General features: G+C 53.4%; 2 protein-coding genes across 3 annotated transcripts; both read left to right on the forward strand.

Annotated features, from left to right (window-relative positions):
* The first annotated feature begins 1,737 nt into the window (after positions 1 to 1,737).
* On the forward strand, positions 1,738 to 16,421 carry LOC311587202 (polyunsaturated fatty acid lipoxygenase ALOX12). Of its 2 annotated transcripts, none has more exons than XM_084763693.1 (14): positions 1,738 to 2,007; positions 2,561 to 2,762; positions 3,776 to 3,857; positions 3,961 to 4,083; positions 4,204 to 4,307; positions 4,739 to 4,899; positions 5,999 to 6,142; positions 7,681 to 7,890; positions 10,639 to 10,725; positions 10,928 to 11,097; positions 11,366 to 11,487; positions 14,028 to 14,128; positions 14,490 to 14,660; positions 14,759 to 16,421. In XM_084763693.1, the coding sequence occupies exons 1-14, from the start codon at positions 1,873 to 1,875 to the stop codon at positions 14,936 to 14,938; spliced, it is 1,992 nt and encodes a 663-aa protein (XP_084619819.1). In that variant the 5' UTR covers positions 1,738 to 1,872; the 3' UTR covers positions 14,939 to 16,421. The 2 variants fall into 2 exon arrangements, with proteins under 2 accessions (XP_084619819.1, XP_084619818.1); XM_084763692.1 differs by lacking the exon at positions 1,738 to 2,007 and adding an exon at positions 2,044 to 2,263.
* Positions 16,422 to 17,284: 863 nt separating this feature from the next.
* On the forward strand, positions 17,285 to 19,033 carry RNASEK (ribonuclease K). The gene is made up of 3 exons (XM_084763699.1): positions 17,285 to 17,483; positions 18,148 to 18,224; positions 18,729 to 19,033. The coding sequence occupies exons 1-3, from the start codon at positions 17,406 to 17,408 to the stop codon at positions 18,868 to 18,870; spliced, it is 297 nt and encodes a 98-aa protein (XP_084619825.1). The 5' UTR covers positions 17,285 to 17,405; the 3' UTR covers positions 18,871 to 19,033.
* The last annotated feature ends 120 nt before the right edge of the window (positions 19,034 to 19,153 follow it).

Genomic DNA, 19,153 nt, shown 5'->3' on the forward strand with positions numbered 1-19,153 from the left:
CGTGCCTCTCTGACTCTGGGGAATGGAGCTGGCACAAGAGGCCTGAAGAGGTTTGTAGATTGACACAAGTTCCTGAGAGACAGAAACCCACTGGGCTCTGGGCCCAGTGCTCAGCACTACAGAAAGCACTTAAAAATCAAACTGATCTTCTCAATACACCACGGGTGTTTAAAAGCACTGAAAAATGAAGGAGGGGAGCAAGTCTTGGGGGGTGAGGTTCCTAGTAGAAACCTGGGTCTGTGGGGAGGGGGGGGTCTCTAAGAGCGAGGCTGGCATCCTGTCATGTGTAATAATAACAGCACGCCAATTCACAGAGGGCTCTGTGCCCAACGTTGTGCTAAGTGTGTGATCATGCTATGTCATTAAGCATATGCAGCAGTTCAGATCCCTTTTCTGTGTTCTCTCTCTCTCCCTCTCTCCCTCTCTCTCCCTCGCCCCCTCTCTGCTCCCCCTCTCTGCATGTACCCTCACAGCACACTAAAGTGTCAGAAAACCAGTCTAGTCACAAGGCACTAGAGAAGCAGTTTTGGGTTAAGGAATCACTTAGCAGACGTGAACCAAATTCTCGGAGAAGGCAAAGCGTGCCTTGTGAAAACGCACGTGGAGAGGGTCACTGCCTGCCGCTATGAACCCTGGGAACTGTACAGACAGGAATGACACCAAAGCATCGCAAGGAAGGGGGGCTTGACAGACACCCAGGCAGAAATGGTCCTAGGAGCTGTGGAATGGTAATCCGCTAAAGACAGGACACGCCCTGAGGTTTGGGGGCCTGAAGGTGTGACTTCCCCTTCCAGCCAGGGTTAGGGTCCTGAGCACTTTCCCACTGTTTAACAAAGTCCCTAACCAAGCGTCACTCTAACCACTGATCATGGCTTTCCTGTTCTGAGACCCAAGACCAGGGAGATAGCTCGGGAGGAAAAGCCAAGCTGTGTTCCACTGAAGAAAGGCTCCCTTGCCTGGAAGGAATAAATTCATGGGACCCACCCAGACCCACCCATATCTTCTGGAAGCCTAAGTGATCCTATACTGCACCCTTGTACCCTGACCAGTGTTCTCAGCCACCTATCCTTTTCTGTGCCCACTGTCTGAAGGAGGTTGGACCAAATGTGGTCTTCACGGGGGTCTTTGGCCTCCTTTAAGGTGTCCGGTCCATGCCGTTTAGTGTATGTGAAATCTTAAAGTCTTGATATTCAGGGGAGTGGGAGAAATGCTGAGGGGGGAGAAGGAGGGAGGGGTGGGGCCGTAACTCTGGGAAATGCTGTCTTTTCAGGCTCAAGGCAGCATGAGAACTCCTGGGGGTTTATTTGAAGGGCAGATTTCAAAAGCAGTACAGAGCTGGGAGTGAGGGCGTTTGAGGACACAGAGAGTCTAGCAGCTGCGGATCCCCCAGACCCTCCCAGGCTCACCTTCATTCCTTTGGTCTCAGCCCAGAAAAGCCAGTTTTCCCTCTTCCATTTGAAAAATGGGTTCAACCCCTTTGCAAGCTCTCCTGTAGACCCAGAGACCTTGGGAAGAGCCCTAAAGCTCCTTAGCTCAGGCCTGGAATCCTGCCCCAGGGATCCTCTATAAGCCTAGAGTCCTCTGCCACATCCGGGTTCTAAGCCTTCCCTTCCTATCCTAACTCCCTCCGCCTGCCAGGGCCCCTTTGTTTTTTCTCAAAGACACAGCCATTCTCCAAAGCCTGCTCAGGGGCTGGGTTAGCAGGTTCGGGCTAGTCTGGGGCGGGGACGTGGGAGTGCCTTTGAGTTGTGAGGGCGGGGACACAGGTCCATCTTTTTAAAGCCTTGGAACTGGCCCTGAGGCGAAGGTGGCCCTGGGCGGTCTTCGAATTGAACTTGGCTTGGCTTGCCTCCTGAGAGGCCAGAGGGCGCCATGGGCCGCTACCGTGTCCGCGTGGTCACTGGGGCCTGGCTCTTCTCCGGATCCCTCAATCGAGTGGGGCTGTGGCTGGTTGGGGCGCACCGGGAGGCGAAATTGGAGTTGCAGCTGCGGCCAGCGCGGGGCAAGGTCAGCGGGCAAGAACTGGGTCCCTCCCTTCCCCGCCCCCGGGTGTCCGGGCTGGGCGTGGGAGGTTGGCAAGAGACAGGAGGCTAGTGCCTGTGACAGCATGACCGCGATGGGGTTTTGTGGAGGTGGGATTCAGGGAGTGATGTCCACTGTGGGCCTGGGCTGGTTTGGTCTCTTTTCCCGGATCCTGACCCAGGAAGCCTCTGGGTCCTGCATACACAGCCCCACAGCCGATGTAAATAATACAGGACTTATGGTCAGTCACGAAGCTCCTCCGGGCCCCAGGGTGGTGAGAGCTCAGTGAGTGGGATGAGGCAGGCGATGCTGCCGCTCCATCATCAGGCCACGTCTCTGGTCAGCGCGCTGTAGACGGGCCTTCCGTCAGAAACGGGACACCTTAGACCCACCAGACAGGTTAGGGGTGGAAGAGGGAGGGAGAGCAGGAGCGAGGTGTAGTCTCTGGCGGCTGCGGTAAACTAAGGCTCCGCGAAGGGGCGGCTCCGCCTCCAGAAGGGCTTCTCCCGATGCCTTCCACTAAGTCAGGTCCCCGCAGGAGGAGGAATTTGACTTCGATGTTCCCGAGGACTTGGGGCCACTACAGTTTGTGAAACTGTACAAACAGTACACGGTTGTGGACGACGCCTGGTTCTGCAACCTCATCACAGTTCAGGGGCCCGGAACAAGTGCCGAGGCTGTGTTCCCGTGCTACCGCTGGGTGCAGGGAGCGGGGCTGCTGAGCCTGCCCGAGGGAACAGGTGAGCAGGCAAAGCGGACAGGCAGGGGGTGGGGGTGGGGGGTGGGCGGTGCGAGCCGGGGAAGGGGATAGGGCTAAAGGTGGGGGTGGGGAGGGGAAGACCCTTGAGAAAGGATAGGCAGACACTGGTACAGTGAGTTTCCAGGGCGCAAATGAGGGGATCGGAGAAGAAGTTATGAATTCCCCAAGTGTTTCCCAGAATAAGTGATGTTGCAGATGAGTTAAAGAGGGTTATAAATAAGCCACCTGGAGCCGCGGTTTTCCTAAGTCGGAAGTAGGCCAGGGAGCCGCGGACACAAACAGGGAAGCAAAGGAAAACAGGAACAAGTCAGGGCAAGGGACAGGCGAAGGGCAAAGGGAACAAGAAACGCCAGTGGCCACACACAGCCCCGAAGGGCCGTGGGCAGCTAGTCTGACTGGAGCAGTGGGGGCCACCTGGCAGGGGAGGCTCTTATTCGCGCTGCCACAAGACAAAGAGATGTACAGAGACATCACAGCCTAGGGTGGAAACCTGAAATAGCACTTGGAGACAGGGGAGTCTAACACAGTGACAAGGGGGACAAGTCCGCAACTGCAGAGTGGGGTGGTCAGCTCAGGAAAGCGAAGTTAGGGTGAAGGTGTACAGATGAAGTTTTAGGGTGTGAGGTTCGCCAGAGCAACAGATAGGTGTGGTGCCAGTGGGTCATCCCCTCCCCCCGCCCCCCGCAACCCCCGGCCCCAACTTTAGACACTGGTGAAAGACAGTCAGGTAGATTATGAGTTTAAGGAAACACTGGCAGGTATGGGGCTCTGGTCTGGAAGGGAGAGAGGTGGGTTGAAGGAAGTGAAATTGTTGAGCTCAAAACAGGCAAGAGGCAGACGAGTGTGTCTGGGGATGAGTCAAGCGAGGCAAAGCCAGGGGCAGAGACAACTGGGCTCAGCGGAAAGCGTGGACTCTGGCTACGGGAGGCGGGGCACGAGCGGAAGAGTGCTCCAAACCAGGCAAGATGTGTGGCTAATTCTAACCTTCCCCAGCCCGCCTGGCAGGAGACAATGCCTTGGATGCCTTCCAGAAGCATCGAGAAAAGGAACTGAAGGAACGGCAACAGACCTACTGGTGACCGTCCACCCACAGGCCCCCCCAACAGTCCCCCCATTCCTGCCCCGCCCCCAGCCACTGATCTCAACGCTCTCCCTGAAGTCTGGTCCCCAACTTCTAGCTGGGCCACCTGGAAGGAAGGCTTACCTCAGACAATAGCAGCGGACTGTAAGGATGATCTGCCTGCAAATATGAGATTCCACGAGGAGAAGAGACTGGACTTTGAGTGGACGCTGAAGGCGGGGTGAGAGAAGGGCTCATGGCGTGGGGCCTGGGAGACCCGAGCACGGCGGGCTGTGGTGAGGAGCTGGCGGGGGTGGGGGTGGGGTCACATGATGGGCTCATGTCTCAACACCTGTCCCAGGGTTCTGGAAATGGGCCTCAAGCGTGTGTATACCCTCCTGAGAAGCTGGAACCGTCTGGAAGACTTCGATCAGATCTTCTGGGGCCAGAAGAGTGCCTTGGCCGGTCAGTGGCTGCCCCGGGTCTCCACAACCTCCTAGTGGCCTCTTGTCACGACGCATGGGTCCCCACAGCTCCTTGCCAAACTAAAGCAACTTTGGCCCCATGTTCCCACAGAGGCCTCAAGAGAGACAAAAATAAAAACAGAGCCGGGAGGTGGTGGCGCACACCTTTAATCCCAGCACTCGGGAGGCAGAGGCAGGCAGATCACTGTGAGTTCGAGGCCAGCCTGGTCTACACAGTGAGTCCAGGACGGCCAAGGCTACACAGAGAGACCCTGTCTCAAAAAACAAAAACAAACAAACAAATAAATAAAAATAGAAACGGGCTGAGAGTAGGTGAGGTAGGCTAAGTCCCTGAGGCAGAATGTGAAGAACAGAAGTGTCGCCTTTCTCGCTCCCCCCCCCGCACCACCCCACCCCACCCCCGCACCACAGAGAAGGTGCACCAGCACTGGCAGGCCGACGAGCTCTTTGGCTACCAGTTCCTCAACGGGGCCAACCCCATGCTGCTGAGACGCTCCACCTCTCTGCCCTCCAGACTGGTACTGCCCTCTGGCACAGAGGAGCTCCAAGCCCAGTTGGAGAAAGAACTCCAGGTACCTCTCTCCTGCCTCGGCACTGTTCTTTTGTTTCCAGCTCATAAGACCTAGTGAGGTTGAGACACCAATGTCCGGTGGCAGGAAGTGTCCCTGTGCATGCTCCTGAAAGGGATAAAACCTGAAAAACAAACAAAAATGGCAACGTCGGGTAAAAGCTGCAAGGAATTCCTGTACGAATGAAATAGAGCTAGAAAGAGAGAGACAGACAGACAGACAGACAGAAAGAGAACGGATCCTCAGGACACAGGCTGGGTCTAGAGAAGGGACAATGACATTCTTGCCGCTGTCATTTGTCTGGATCTCAGTGTCTTGGCAGGAGAAGAGGCAAAGCCTGTGCCACAGAGTGGGGAGGTCCGGGTTAGGGTTTTTCTAGAGAGATGATTTTGGGGAAGTGGTCACCCGGAGGTCAACCCTGGGCAGCTCTGTGGACAGGTGAGAGTCTCACAGAGGTGAAGAGGGGTTGCCAAGATGGAAGCCAAGAGCAGAGCGACCACTTGGGACTGGTGAGACGGGGCTGACCATCTGGTCACTGAGTCAGGCAGATAGTCCCTGTAATCCAAACTGGGTTGAGCAGGTCTGTAAGGCAAACTGCTCTGAACCCAGCTCCACTACACATATGCCCACACAAGACATCTACCCTTATCAGGCTGTTTACCCCCACCCCCCCACCCCCACCCTCACCCCATCCCACCCCATCTCACTCCCACCCCCACTTTAAGTTTAGAAGAACTGGGGCTGGAGAGATGGCTCAGTGGTTAAGAGCACTGCCTGCTCTTCTAAAGGACCCAGGTTCAATTCCCAGCGCCCACATGGCAGCTCACAACTGTCTGTAACACCAAGATCTGACACCCTCACACCAATGCGCATAAATTAAAATTTAAAAAAAAAAAAGAAAGAGATTAGAAGAACTGGACCAACCAGGTACAACAGCTCTACCAAGAGGACTCTGGGACCGATGGAAGACAGTGACAAGAAGCTGGAGCCAATGTCTTTAAATATCTTGACCTTTGTCTTGGCCCCCTTCCCCCTTCCCCTGCCCCCCACCGCCATGTGTGTGAACTTTGAACTCTAAAACCGGATGCGTCCCTTCCTCCAGAACGGCTCCCTGTTTGAAGCCGACTTCGTTCTGCTGGATGGAATTGCAGCCAACGTGGTCCGAGGGGAGCAGCAGTATCTGGCTGCCCCGCTTGTCATGCTGAGGCTGGATCCCGCTGGGAAGCTGCTGCCCATGGCTATCCAGGTAGGGTCCCCGAGGCGGCCATCCATCCATGCCGCGGTTCCCGGTTACTTGAACCTCAGCACCCAGGAACCCAATGTCTAGGTGCTTGGCTCCCGGGCCGTATCTCTGCTGGGAGCTACCGTCATTTCACAGCCCGGCCCCTCCTTACTCACCCAAGCTGGGTGCGGAGGTGCATACCCGTAATCCCAATACTCTGGAGGCAGAAGGATCGTGAGTTCAAGACTACCCAAGGCCACGTGACAAGTTTCAGGCTAGCCTGAGCAACATAGATCTTAACAAAACAAAACAAAACCAGCCTCTTGTGTGCTCAACCTATCAGCAGCAGCTCCCAACTATTCATGATCTTCTGGATCACATCAAGCCCTTGTTAAAAAACACAGGCTTCTGGGGGGTGTAGCTCAGAGCACAGCGCTTGCCTGGCACGTACAAGGCCCTGGGTGGGACAGTGGGGGTGGGGTGGGGGGAGGAAGTTTGCTGCCCCCACCCCACCCCAGCCTTTCTGGTTCAGTGTATGTGAAGTGGGAATCTAAGAAAGTACTTTTATGTTCCAAATTCATGGTGAGACTAAGTGGCTGAGGACAACACTGAGACACAGTGTTTATCTCCCACTGTCCTCTGCTTCTAAACATCCATTGTCCCTTGACTGTCTTTTCACCTGTTACTCCCATCAGCCATTGATGAGCACTGCCAGAAGTCTGACACATCCATCTTTGTTCGGTTTTTTTTTTTTTGGTTGTCCTTTGAAACAGGGTCTTACTATTTAGCCTTGGATGGCCTTGAACCCACAGAGATCCACCTGCCTTTGGTTCCCGAGTGTTGGAACTAAAGGAGTGCGCCACTACGGCTGGCTCACATCCATCCAGCTTTCGCTACCTCATCACTTGACCTCTGAACCCCAGTACATTTTCCCACGCTGCTACTAGGACCTCCTTTCTGGACCCCTTGCTTGCCGCCTTCTGCAACCAGCCTGCCCATCAAGGCACACAGCTAGGAAAACATTCTTATTCCTTCTACTGAGTGTGAGGCACTGGAAGGAAACTTGCTTAGTCACTGCTTCCCACCCCACCCCCACCCCAGTCACACACAGAGCAGGAGTTCAATAAATACTCAATTTTCTTTTCTTTTCTTTCTTTCTTTTCTTTCTTTCTTTCCTTCTTTTTGGTTTTTGGTTTTTGGATTTTGGAGACAGGGTCTCTCTGTTTAGCCTTGGTTGTCCTGGACTCACTTTGTAGACCAGGCTGGCCTCAAACTCACAGCAATCCACCTGCCTCTGCCTCCTAAGTGCTGGAATTAAAGGCGCGCGCCACCACGCCAGGCTCTTTTTTTTTTTTTAAGTAAGATTTTTTAAAAAAAGATTTATTATATATACAGTGTTCTGTCTGCAAGTACTCCTGTGTGCCATAAGAGGGCACAAAATTATGGTTGTGAGCCACCATGTGGTGCTGGGAATTGAACTCAAGACCTTCGGACCAGCAGCCAGCCCTCTTAACCTCTGAGCCACCTCTCCAGCCCAAACACCAGATCTCTATTCCTCCCAGATCCAGCCTCCCAGCCCCAGCTCCCCAGCCCCAACGCTGTTCCTGCCTTCAGATCCTCCACTCGCCTGGCTCTTGGCTAAGATCTGGGTCCGGAGTTCAGATTTCCAGCTGCAGGAGCTCCAGTTCCACCTGCTGAACACTCATCTGGTGGCTGAGGTCATCGCTGTCGCCACCATGAGGTGCCTCCCGGGACTGCACCCTATCTTCAAGGTACAGACCCGACCCTCGGTCCGTATCCCTTAGACCCAAAAGAACCCAAATGAGCTGTGTGGAGACGGAGACTGTGACGGGACCTGGAGCTCGCCGGGCTGGCTAGACCCAGCAAGTCTCTGGGATGCACCTGTTTCCACCCCCCACCCCCATACACACAACTCAACTGAGGTGGGTACGACAGCAAAATTCCTCGTAGCAACCTGTGAGTGAGAACCGGTCGGGGAGAGGGTGCAGAGAAATGGTACCAACACCTCGGAACTTATTTTAATCAAGCTGAGTCATTTAACATCTCTTTATTACATTATTACATTATTACAAGGGAGATCTCTGAAATTCTCAAATATCTGGCAGTCTCACACGGGGCTTAACAGCACAGCTGAAACATGGCCAGTTGGGAGTGAAGGCGGGGCGGGGCGGGGCGGGGCGGGGCTTCCTCTCCTACCTCAGAAGATTCAGTATTAGACAAACGGCTAAGGTGTCCCGGATGGGGGAGATGGCTAGCGGATGCTTGCCGCTGAAGCCTGTTTGGATCCCCAGCATCTGCGCAGAATCTAAACGTAGTGATGCATCTGTTGCCCCAGCAGTGTGACAGTGGGAGGAGAGAGGAGGGAGCCAACTTCCTGTGGCCTCCACACGGGCCATAGGACCCACATGTGCCCGCCCACGCGTACACGCAAGCAAACAAACAATGTAATAAAAGATAAAAAGATTTCAAAAATCTTGATAGCATGTGCCAGAGATCACGACATTGGTGCGAGCTTATAAAAGAATGTGGTCGTTGGCCGGGCGGTGGTGGCCCACGCCTTTAATCCCAGCACTGGGGAGGCAGAGGCAGGCGGATCGCTGTGAGTTCGAGGACAGCCTGGTCTACAAAGCGAGTCTAGGACAGCCAGGGCTACACAGAGAAACCCTGTCTCGAAAAACCAAAAACAAACCAAAAAAAAAAAGAATGTGGTTGTCAGAGCTGGCGTAAAGGTCAGATGAGGTGTCTGGTTTTAGCTACATGGTGCGTAAAGCGTGGCAGGGTATCCAAGTGAGGTACATGCTAAGGAGAACAATTAAATTGCCCCAGCTTGGTTCTTCTCTCTGGCTGCCCAAACCTGGCCAAGATGGCTGTGACCCCTTTGCAATTAGCCCTTTGGGTAACAGAGTCTGATTAATATAGTACCTTGAGTTTCTTTACTGCATGGGGCCACCTGTATCTGTGTCTTTGGCTCAGTGTGTATAGTTAAGGCCTCTGTTCACCTTGAAACCTTCCTTTCCGGCTCAGCCCCCCCCCCCCCCCATCTCCATCCACCATAACAACTGCATCCCATGGCAAAGTGCTGCGCATCATAGGACACTAAATGTAGAAATGTCCAAAAGCCGCCTTACTGTGCACAGTCTGGGCTTTGATCGTCAGGGTTTAAATTCCAAATCTTGCCTTGATACTTTCCAAATGTCCACTTGCTGTTTTTTGTTGTTATTTTGGGCTTGGGCTTTGGTTTTTGGGTTTGTTTTGTTTTTGGAACAGGGGTCTCATGTAACCCTGGCTGGTTTCAAACACTCTACAAGCAAAGATTTCCCCAAACTTCTCTGATCCTCCTGTGTCCGTCTCCCACATGCTGGCATTAGAGGTGCGTACCACACACCCACACACTTATGGGGTGCTGGGAGTTGAACCTGGAACTTTGTACATGTGACCTAAGCATTTTGCCAGCTGAGGTACATCTCCAGGCTTCTTGTGCACATTTTAAACAATGACAGGAGGTCTCCTGTAGACTGCTTGTTGAAGGAGGAATGACAAATTATAATGTGATACATATTCATTGCTATCCAGAAAGTTCTTTCAACTTTTATTAGGGGTTGTTTCCAGACATCTTGTCTCCTCATGTGGACTTGGGGCATTCTATGTCATTTAGAAGCTTGTGTGTGAATTTTCTGAAAACAAAATTCAGACCAACGTGAGCTGCTTTGATATATCAAAATCAAAGAGATCACTTGAGTCCTTCCTGTGTTTGGCATAAGCAATTCAGATAAATACCGAAATTAGATGGATTATGAATATTAACTATGTTTTTAAAAAAAGGAGGAGAAGAAGACAACAAGAAATGTATGTGATTGAGGTGGCCTTTTATAACAGTCAAGGAAAAGCAGAGGGATGGAGACAGCCCTGTCAGCGGGCAGCTTCATATACCCTCCCCCGAAGGCACCCCTGAAGAAACCCAAGACTCAAACAGCCAAAGAATGGCAGTACAGTTTTGATAAGGAATATACAGGCTAATTTAAGCTGTGAGGATATACATAATAAGAATATAATCAAAAGGGGCTGAGAGCCCCAAAGAGACACCACACTCAGGCTGGAAGAGGATGAGTAACAGCTATCGATTGGGCGGGTGGGGGGGGGGTGCAGGGGGGCGATCCTTTATGTGGGCAAACGTAGTCACACACAATGCTACAGCTCCCTCGGATAAGAGCCTATTGCTGCCCCCTGTTGGCAGATGAGGGTGTTGCGGATTACACAGTAATTACCTTGGCCAAGTATCTGAGTGGTGAGGTGTAGGTTGACATCCTAGTCTCTACGGCTCTAGAGGGACAACGCCTGAGGGACTTAGAGAGGGTGAATGAGTGATCAGAGAAGCAAGAGACCAGCCTGCCGACGTAGCAGCGTGAACAACAGCATCGGGAGCACAGCAGGCCCCTAATGCTTGGTGACAGGGCCTGTGAGGGAGGTCTCAGGCACAGCCCCCTTCCATCTCCACCCAGCTCCTGGTTCCTCACATCCGCTACACTATGGAAATCAACACCCGAAGCCGGACCCAGCTCATCTCAGATGGAGGGATATTTGATCAGGTAAGGTGGCGATGGCAGCACCTGATCTAGCTCCCGTTGGATGGTCTCAACACTTGGGGGTGCAGGACCAACCTCCGTGAAAATCTCCTGTCCCTCCGTATACATGACTTTAAGTCTGAAAACTCCATCTCCGGGGCCCTCAGGGCCTGGGTTCTCTATGCCCGCTGCCATCCACCACGACCTGTCAACTCTCCTGCCCCAGGTAGTGAGCACGGGTGGAGGCGGCCATGTTCAGCTGCTCACTCGGGCGATGGCTCAGCTGACGTACCGTTCCCTCTGTCCTCCCGATGACCTGGCGAACCGAGGCCTGCTGAGAATCCCAAGTGCTCTCTATGCTCAGGATGCTTTACAGCTCTGGGAAATCACTGCCAGGTGAGCAAGAGGCTGTGGGTGAGACCCAACCTGGGGCCAAAAGCATCTCCCCAGAAAGAGACAGAGACAGAGTCACAGAGAGAGACAGAGACAGAGAGACAGAGTCACAAAGAGAGGCGGGGGAGATGTAAAGAACAGGGGGAGTCCATTGTAAGGTTTAAAAACAGGAGCGGGGTACAGATGAGGAGAGCTGTGGGAGCGAGGCTGGGGTGCAGAGGTGAGACAGGAGCCTCGCGGTCTCGGCAGCTCAGCCTCCTTCTCTGGGCAGGTATGTGAAGGGAATGGTCCAGCTCTTCTACCAGAGTGATGATATTGTGAGGGGAGACCCAGAGCTGCAGGCCTGGTGTCGGGAGATCACTGAGGTGGGGCTGTGCCGTGCCCAGGACAGAGGTAAGATCCGTCCCGAGACAGTTCCCAGACAGAGACCCAGCTAGCGCCCCTCCCCAGACCTCAGGGACTGAACTCCCCAATCGCAGCTTCCCTCCCATTCATGAAAGCACCCGCCGTGCCCCCAAACACCCAGGACCACCCTATGTCCTCCTAAAGAGGCCCTGCCCATCAACATGCCCTCGCGTCCTCAGTCCTGTCCACAACCTGCCACAGTGTGGGGCTCAAGCAGCCCAAGCCGCAGCCGGTGAGCTCTGCCCAGTCCTCTGTGTGTGTGTGTGTGTGTGTGTGTGTGTGTGTGTGTGTGTTATGTCCTGTGTTCACGGTTCCCTATTTTTCTGCCTGAAGACATAAAATGGGGAAAGCCCATCATCACGGCTCACCATGGCCATCCTTTTCTTCCTGCCTGCTCCCGTGCGCGCACAGAGGGTTCCGGAGTGCTGCACATTTGCCAGGCAGCAAGGTCCTTTCTAGGTGCCACCTCCACACTACCTGCATGCTGTGGCTCACATGCTTGGGGCTCAGGCTTCTGTGGGAAATCTGGCCCTCGCTCCCCACCTCCCCTGCCAGCACTCAGGATGCAGCCGTTCTTCTCAGTCCATCCTCTTCCTCCTTTACCGAGGCAAAGAGCTGGCCCTTCCTGGGCTACCTAAACATGGGGCCTCTTCCTCCCTGGCTCTGGGGGTCCGATTGGTCCCCCCTCATCCTCAACTGCCACCTTGAATCCCATCCAGCACCTCCAAGGTATTGGAGGGGAGCGGGGGGGGGGGGGCGGGGAACTTCATGACCAGACCCTCAGGGCAGCAACACGTGGACCCTGGAGAGCGCCTCTTCTGTAGAAAGCAAAGGTCTCATGGCCCCCACTGTCCCAGGACCGAGCTTTCTCTAGTGTTCCTCGGTCCTGGCCCTTTGGCTCCACGCATCCAAAAAAGTCTTTCTTCTCCCTGGCCGGCTCCTCACGCAGTATCTGCAGCCTAAAACGTACAATAGATATTCAGGGTCTTAGTCCCCCCGGGATTGAAATAATGCAGTGAAACAGACGGGATGGCTTGAACATCAGAAGTTTATTTCTCTCCTTCTGGGGGCAGAAAGTCTGAGGTCGGGTGCCAACATGTTTGGGCTCTTGGGGGCGCTATTCCAGGTTGCCCATAGGTGACTTTCATGGCACCACATCCTCTCTTGTGAGGATCATGCCATCACTCACGCTCCATCCTCGTGACCAGATAACTTTCCAAAGGCTCCTCATGTCCACGCTGGTGGATAATTTTGAAATAGTAACTTGGGAGTGGAAACACAAACATTCACTCCACACCATGGATTTGAACTTTAGCCTCCATAAATAGATTCTCAGCCCTTGCCCTCTCTGTTCCCTCTCGACTGTCAGAGCTCATTTTTGCCTAATTTTCCTGATGGACTTAAAGGAAGCATGCTAAAATTAAAACAGGTAATGGAAGAGCAGCCAGGAACCTAACCCTAACCCCGCCTCCACCCCGCCCCACCCCCACGGGCAATCTTGACATGCAGTTTAATCTCCCTGGTCTTTGCTTTTCTTATCTAGACAGCAAGTGTAGTTATAAATGCACCAGCTCAGTGCAAAGCTCCCACAGGCAACGCAACTGGCTTGAGGTAAACTCAGGACTCTGTTGTTTTCAGACAGGGGCCATTTACCGTAGCTGGGCCTCACACTTACTATGTAGTGGAGGCTGGCCTTGAACTCCTGCTTTCCCTACCTCAAGCTCCCGAGCACTGGCATTACAGGCATGGGCCACCATGCCCAGCTTACGACCTCTCTTATTCTCCATTTTGTAGCTGAGAGACCATAAGTACCTGCCTAGGAATAGGAAGAAGCTTCATTAAATTCTTCACTGACTAGGGATAAAGGGTCACCCAGGCCCTAATCCTTCTACAAAAACAGTATCTACTATCTGCTGAGCACTGTTTAAAAACAGATAATTCTGACGTCTTTTTTTTTTTCCAAGACAAGCTCTCTCTATGTAGATCAGACAATGGTGCAGGCTGGGCCGTCCTCGTGCCCCTGAGCTGGGACTACATACATGCACTACTATACCCACTGTGAAGATAGAAAAAACTGGACTGTGAAGAGGTTAAGTAACTGACCTAAAAAAAAAAAAAAGTAACCAATATATAAGTGATTAGGCCAGTACTGAAACCCATATCTTATTTTTTTTAATATATATATATATATATATATATATATATATATATATATATATATATATATACAGCTACATAAACAAACACACAGCCAGGCTTGGTGGCACACACCTTTAATCCCAGCACTCAGGGAGGGAGGCAGAAGCAGGCTGATCTCTGAGTTCGAGGCCAGCCTGTTCTACAAACATGAGTCCAGGACAGCCAAGGCTACACAGAGAAACTCTTATCTCAGAACAGAAACGGAAAAAAAAAAAACCCAACAATAACAAACAAACAAACAAAAACCCCACACATCCATTCTAAAATACTGACCTACCAAACCATCCTTTCTTTCTTTCCTCTTTACATCCTGTTCTTTTCTTGGCCAGGCTTCCCTGTTTCCTTCCAGTCCCGGGCACAGCTCTGCCATTTCCTTACCATGTGCGTCTTCACATGCACTTCCCAGCACGCTGCCATCAACCAGGGCCAGGTATGGAGAGCTGATGGCCTGCGTGCCTGAAAGCAAGCGTCTATATCCCTGAAAGCAAGTGCCTGTGTCCCTGAAAGCAAGCGCCTGTGTCCCTGAAAGCAAGGGCCTATGTCCCTGAAAGCAAGCGTCTATATCCCTGAAAGCAAGTGCCTATGTGCCTGAAAGCAAGGGCCTGTGTCCCTGAAAGCAAGCGCCTGTGTCCCTGAAAGCAAGTGCCTGTGTCCCTGAAAGCAAGCGCCTGTGTCCCTGAAAGCAAGCGCCTATGTCCCTGAAAGCAAGCGCCTGGACCTTGGGGAGTCCAAGGGGGAGGTAGGGATTCAAATCCCAATACCTGGGTCCTAGAGTTAGTTTCCTTCTGCAGCTGGACTGGTACAGTTGGGTACCTAATGCTCCATGCACAATGCGGATGCCTCCACCCACCAACAAGGAAGACGTGACGATGGAGACTGTGATGGGGTCGCTGCCCGATATTCAGAAGTCCTGTCTTCAAATGACCATCACATGGCATCTGGGTCGCCTCCAGCCAGACATGGTAAGGCTCAGGAGAGGGAAATACCAGTGTGAGGGGGTGGGCGTCAGGAGACGGGACATGTCTTCGGACTGTAACCTGGGTGACCCTTTCTGTCTCAGGTACCTCTAGGACACCACAAAGAAAAGTATTTCTCAGACCCCAGGACCAAAGCTGTGCTCAGCCAATTTCAAGCAGATTTGGGGGATTTGGAAAAGGAGATTACAGCCCGGAACGAGCAACTCGACCTGCCCTATGAATACCTCAAGCCCAGCCGCATAGAGAACAGCATCACCATCTGAGGCCAGAGGTGCAGGCACTGGATGTCTTCACATCAGCTGTGGGACTGGTGCACCCCTCTCGACCCTGTGCCTCCTCGTGTCTGCTGCTAGGACTCTAATTCTTCTCCCGACTAAACTCTCCACTCAGCATTTTACTGCACAGCACTGAGTGTTCTGCTATAGAGAGGAACAGTTGAGTCTTTGGAGGCCACAGTTACTAGGCGCTCTCACTCTCTCACTGTACCACTGAGACAGGCCACCGTCATCATCTGCATGATGGCATTCCAATAAAACTTTTATGTATAGACGCTGAGATGGGGACTCTGCATGTTACCAGGTGCTCTTTTGGTTTGTTCAGCCATTTAAAAACAAAACCAAAGCCAGGAGGGTGGCGCACGCCTTTAATCCCAGCACTCGGAACATGCACAATTTCAGGCCAGATTTGGTCTAACCTCATACAAGCCTCAGGCCCAAAACCCCTATTTCAAAACACCCAAGAGCCATGGCTGAGGAGAGGAAACGGATATTTCTGGATGAAATCAACTACTTCAGCTAATCCTCCTTTGCCAGGAGCCAGGCCTCATGCTTGATGGCCAACTTGTAAGTCCCAGACTCTCTTCTTTGACAGTGTCCCAACACCCTGACCTCTCCACTTTGAACACATACCCTGACTGCCCTAAATAAAGCCCCAAATAAAAACCATATCCCCAAGTAGTGTCCTTCCCCAACAGTTGCAAACAAGGCAGGAAGCCCACTCTTCCAGCTGGCTTACCATGCAGGAACCACTGTATTTTTCACAACCATTTTGAGAACAAAATAAACAGAAAAATGCCACCCAAGATGAGTCCATGACAGTGTTCCTCTGGTTCTGGGGTCTTGTGATCAAAATGTATTCTCTAGATTGTTCTGTGGCTGTTGTCCTTGCTAAGGTGGGTACACCAATGTCAGTGCAAAATTCTCCTTCCCTGGTGGCCCTGAGCTCAAACCCAGACCTGGGTGGTGGGGAGGAGGAGACAGAAGTGTTCTTTTTTAAAAAAAGATTTTATTTATTTATTATGTACACAGTACTCTGCTCCCATGTGTGCCTGCCTGTCAGAAGAGGCCACCAGATCTCATTATAGATGGTTGTGAGCCACCACGTGGTTGCTGGAAATTGAACTCAGGACCTCTGGAAGAGCAGACAGTGCTCTTAACCTCGGAGCCATCTCTCCAGCCCCCGAGAAGTGTTCTTTAAACATATCTAATTGCTCCAAATGTGTTCCTCCCTGGTGAAGTTGCCAACTTTGTGTTTTGGAGAGGAAGGCCTATTCTTATTTTTATACCACGTGGTGATTTAAATGAGGACGGCCCGATAGGACCCTATAGTTGAATGCCTGGCTAACCGGAGGGGAGGGGAGGGGTGGCCGTGCCGCAGGAAGTGTGTCACTAGGGGTGGGCTTTAAAGTTTCAAAAGCCCTTGCCAGGGCCGGTCACTCCCGCAACGCCCCCCCCCCCAAGACACACACACACCAGGATGTAGCTCTCAGCTACTGCCCCAGGCCATGCCCCGCTCCCCACTAGGATGATGACGGACTAAACTTCTGAAACTGTAAGCCAGGCCCCAGTTAAATCCTTTCTTTTCTAAGGGGTTGCCTTGGTCACGGTGTCTCCTTACAGCACTGGAACAGTGACACATCTCACGCCTTCTCTTACTGAGTCAGCTTTTCCTAGACCCATATTTTCCCCGAAATGTGGCACTTAGAATTCCACGCGCCGCATTTCCAGGGTCAGGAAGCCCGCGACTATTATTTAAAAGTGCCCCTCAAAGCAGGATGCTCAGCCTCAGGAGAGGGGGCTCATCCTTTCAAAGTGTCATAGCATTTTTCAAAAGGAGGACTGGTAGGTAGAGGCAAGAGGCCCTCACACCGAATCATCGCCCAGGCTCGCTCGCTTACCATTTCCCAATTACCGAAGGACCACCCACGACTAAGGGGTGTGAGGGAGGAATCGGACGACCCCAAGCTTCTCGCCCTACCGTAACAGCCCCATTACTCAACCGAACAGGCGTTCACCGCGGCTAGACTCTTTCCTGACACTAGGTTACGGCTGGTTCCTGGTCATGTGACCCGCCAAAGCCGGTCACGTGAGATGCCTGCTCCTTCCATTCCAAGTCCGGGTAGGCGATGGAGCGAGAACTCGCTGGCCCTGATTCCTGCGTCACTCACGCCCCTGCCACCTGGGTCAGGAGAGGGGACTGGTAGAGTGGCTGCTTTGGTTTCCGACGCTGCGTCCTCCTGCGGGAGGCTTGGCCCGGCCTGGGACACAGCTGTCATTTCCAGCCACCCCCTCCCCCCCACCAAGTGGTCCACGCCCGAGGCCACGCCCCCCCGCTCGGCACCGCGCAAGTCCCCAAATCCAACTCCCCAAATCCAGCTCCCCGAGTCGCCAGGGTTACCTCCGGTCGCTCTGCGCCTCGCACAGTCTCTAGCGGCCCCTGCCTCCCTCCTCCATGGCGTCGCTCCTGTGCTGCGGACCTAAGCTGGCCGCCTGTGGCATCGTCCTCAGCGCCTGGGGAGTGATTATGTTGGTGAGGGGACCTACCTGCGGTCCGGGTCTGAGGGGCTCCGGGGTTGAAGTGCTGGGAGGCCAGGAACACCCCTTCTCCGCCCCCAGGCCTGAGGAAGCAGCAGACCGATTAAAGGGGCTGGCTAAATAGCTGCTTGTAAACGAGATGGGACTCGGGTCGAAAAAAAAAAATTGGGGAACCGGAGCGAAAGGGTGCTGGGGACAGGACCCTGGGACTGGGAGCCAGTTCAGGTAAATTTGCAGACCTTTAAAGGCAAAGGAGAGCTAGACCTGTGTGACGTGCTTGACTTGAACGGAGGCAAGGGGGAAAGTGTGCTGACTCCGGAAAATGGAACCCGAAGCCTTGCTTCTCCAGAGCTCTACCGCCCGCCACCTCCAGAAATACGAAGTGCTGGCTTCCCCTCATCTCTTCCGTCTGCTCCCATGACGATGACGCGTCTTGGAGAGCTGTTTGCTGTATGCCTCCTTGTACCCGGCTACTCTTCCCAGTGTCCTACCTCATGCCCTGTTCCAGATGGCTGAGTCCAAATCTAGTTAGAACCACCCTGCTCCTAGCCCTGTCTAGTTAAATCTCTGGCGCCAGCGTTGGGCCAACATTAGGAATGGGAGGAGCTTAGGAGCTACCAAAGAGCTTGACCACCGATCTGCCCCCTTTGTTCCTCCAGATAATGCTCGGGATATTTTTCAATGTCCACTCTGCTGTGTTAATTGAAGACGTTCCCTTCACGGAGAAAGATTTTGAGTAAGTGGTCACGGGTGCTTAGGCGAGCCTGGGCGCAGATGAGAAGCAGCAGGGTTAAGGGTCAGAATTATGGGGACGCTGCTGAAGGCTGGACGTTTATGGCCGTAGGTTGTGTGTGGGGGGGGGGGGGAGGCTGCAAGAAGAGGGCTGTTCCTCTACAAAGTGGTTGAGTGTCAAACGCGCCCTTAACCACTCAAGGCCCTAGTTTCAATCCCCAACACTAAAAAGTGAAATGGGGGTCGGAGTGTACTTAGGAGCGGCCTTGCAAGCCAGGCGTCCGCGGCCACCGCAGGGGCCGTCCATCAGCTCGGATGTCGCCTCTTCCCAATATTTTGCCTTCCTGCTCTGCAAAACGGACACCATGGACAGACATACCACAGTTGGTATGACTGTCAGCAAGACCGATAGGAGTCTATGCGCTGAGCAAAGGTGTCCGGTGTCACCGCGCGCGCACCGGGTGACTCCGAGTGCTTGACGTCTGCCTGCTTCCCCGCCACTCTGCAGGAACGGCCCCCAGAGCATATACAGCTTGTACGAGCAAGTCAGCTACAACTGTTTCATCGCCGCGGGCCTCTACCTCCTCCTCGGAGGCTTCTCCTTCTGCCAAGTCCGGCTCAATAAGCGCAAGGAGTACATGGTGCGCTAGAGCGCTGCCCGGCCTTCCCTCCCCCCCCCCTCTATTTAAACCCCCCTCAGCCTGTCCGCCCCACCCACCTGGCGCCCCGGGGAGACGGCATTGCCTGACCCTGCGAACCGGGACTGGCCGCCCCCGCCCTCCCCGGAACTACAATAAAAAGCGTTTCTCCTAAGCTTGGTGTTCGTGCTTTCAGGGAGCGGGAGGGTCTGGGCTTGAAGGACCGAGACCGGCCTCCACGAGGGGCCCCCGGACCCTCCGACGGAAGTGGACTGAAGCCTGCCGGAAGTGAGAC

This window comes from Acomys minous, assembly GCF_964271855.1.
Source record: "Acomys minous genome assembly, chromosome: 16".
Lineage (NCBI taxonomy): Eukaryota > Metazoa > Chordata > Mammalia > Rodentia > Muridae > Acomys > Acomys minous.

Bases quoted from the DNA above. Each gene is read 5' to 3' on its own strand.
- LOC311587202 (XM_084763692.1), top strand. From the start codon at position 2,108: ATGACCGCGATGGGGTTTTGTGGAGGTGGGATTCAGGGAGTGATGTCC. The intron at 2,763-3,775 runs GTGAGCAGGCAA...AACCTTCCCCAG, and splicing joins GAGCCTGCCCGAGGGAACAG to CCCGCCTGGCAGGAGACAAT. The intron at 7,891-10,638 runs GTACAGACCCGA...ATCTCCACCCAG, and splicing joins GACTGCACCCTATCTTCAAG to CTCCTGGTTCCTCACATCCG.
- RNASEK (XM_084763699.1), top strand. From the start codon at position 17,406: ATGGCGTCGCTCCTGTGCTGCGGACCTAAGCTGGCCGCCTGTGGCATC. The intron at 17,484-18,147 runs GTGAGGGGACCT...TTGTTCCTCCAG, and splicing joins CCTGGGGAGTGATTATGTTG to ATAATGCTCGGGATATTTTT. The intron at 18,225-18,728 runs GTAAGTGGTCAC...GCCACTCTGCAG, and splicing joins TTCACGGAGAAAGATTTTGA to GAACGGCCCCCAGAGCATAT.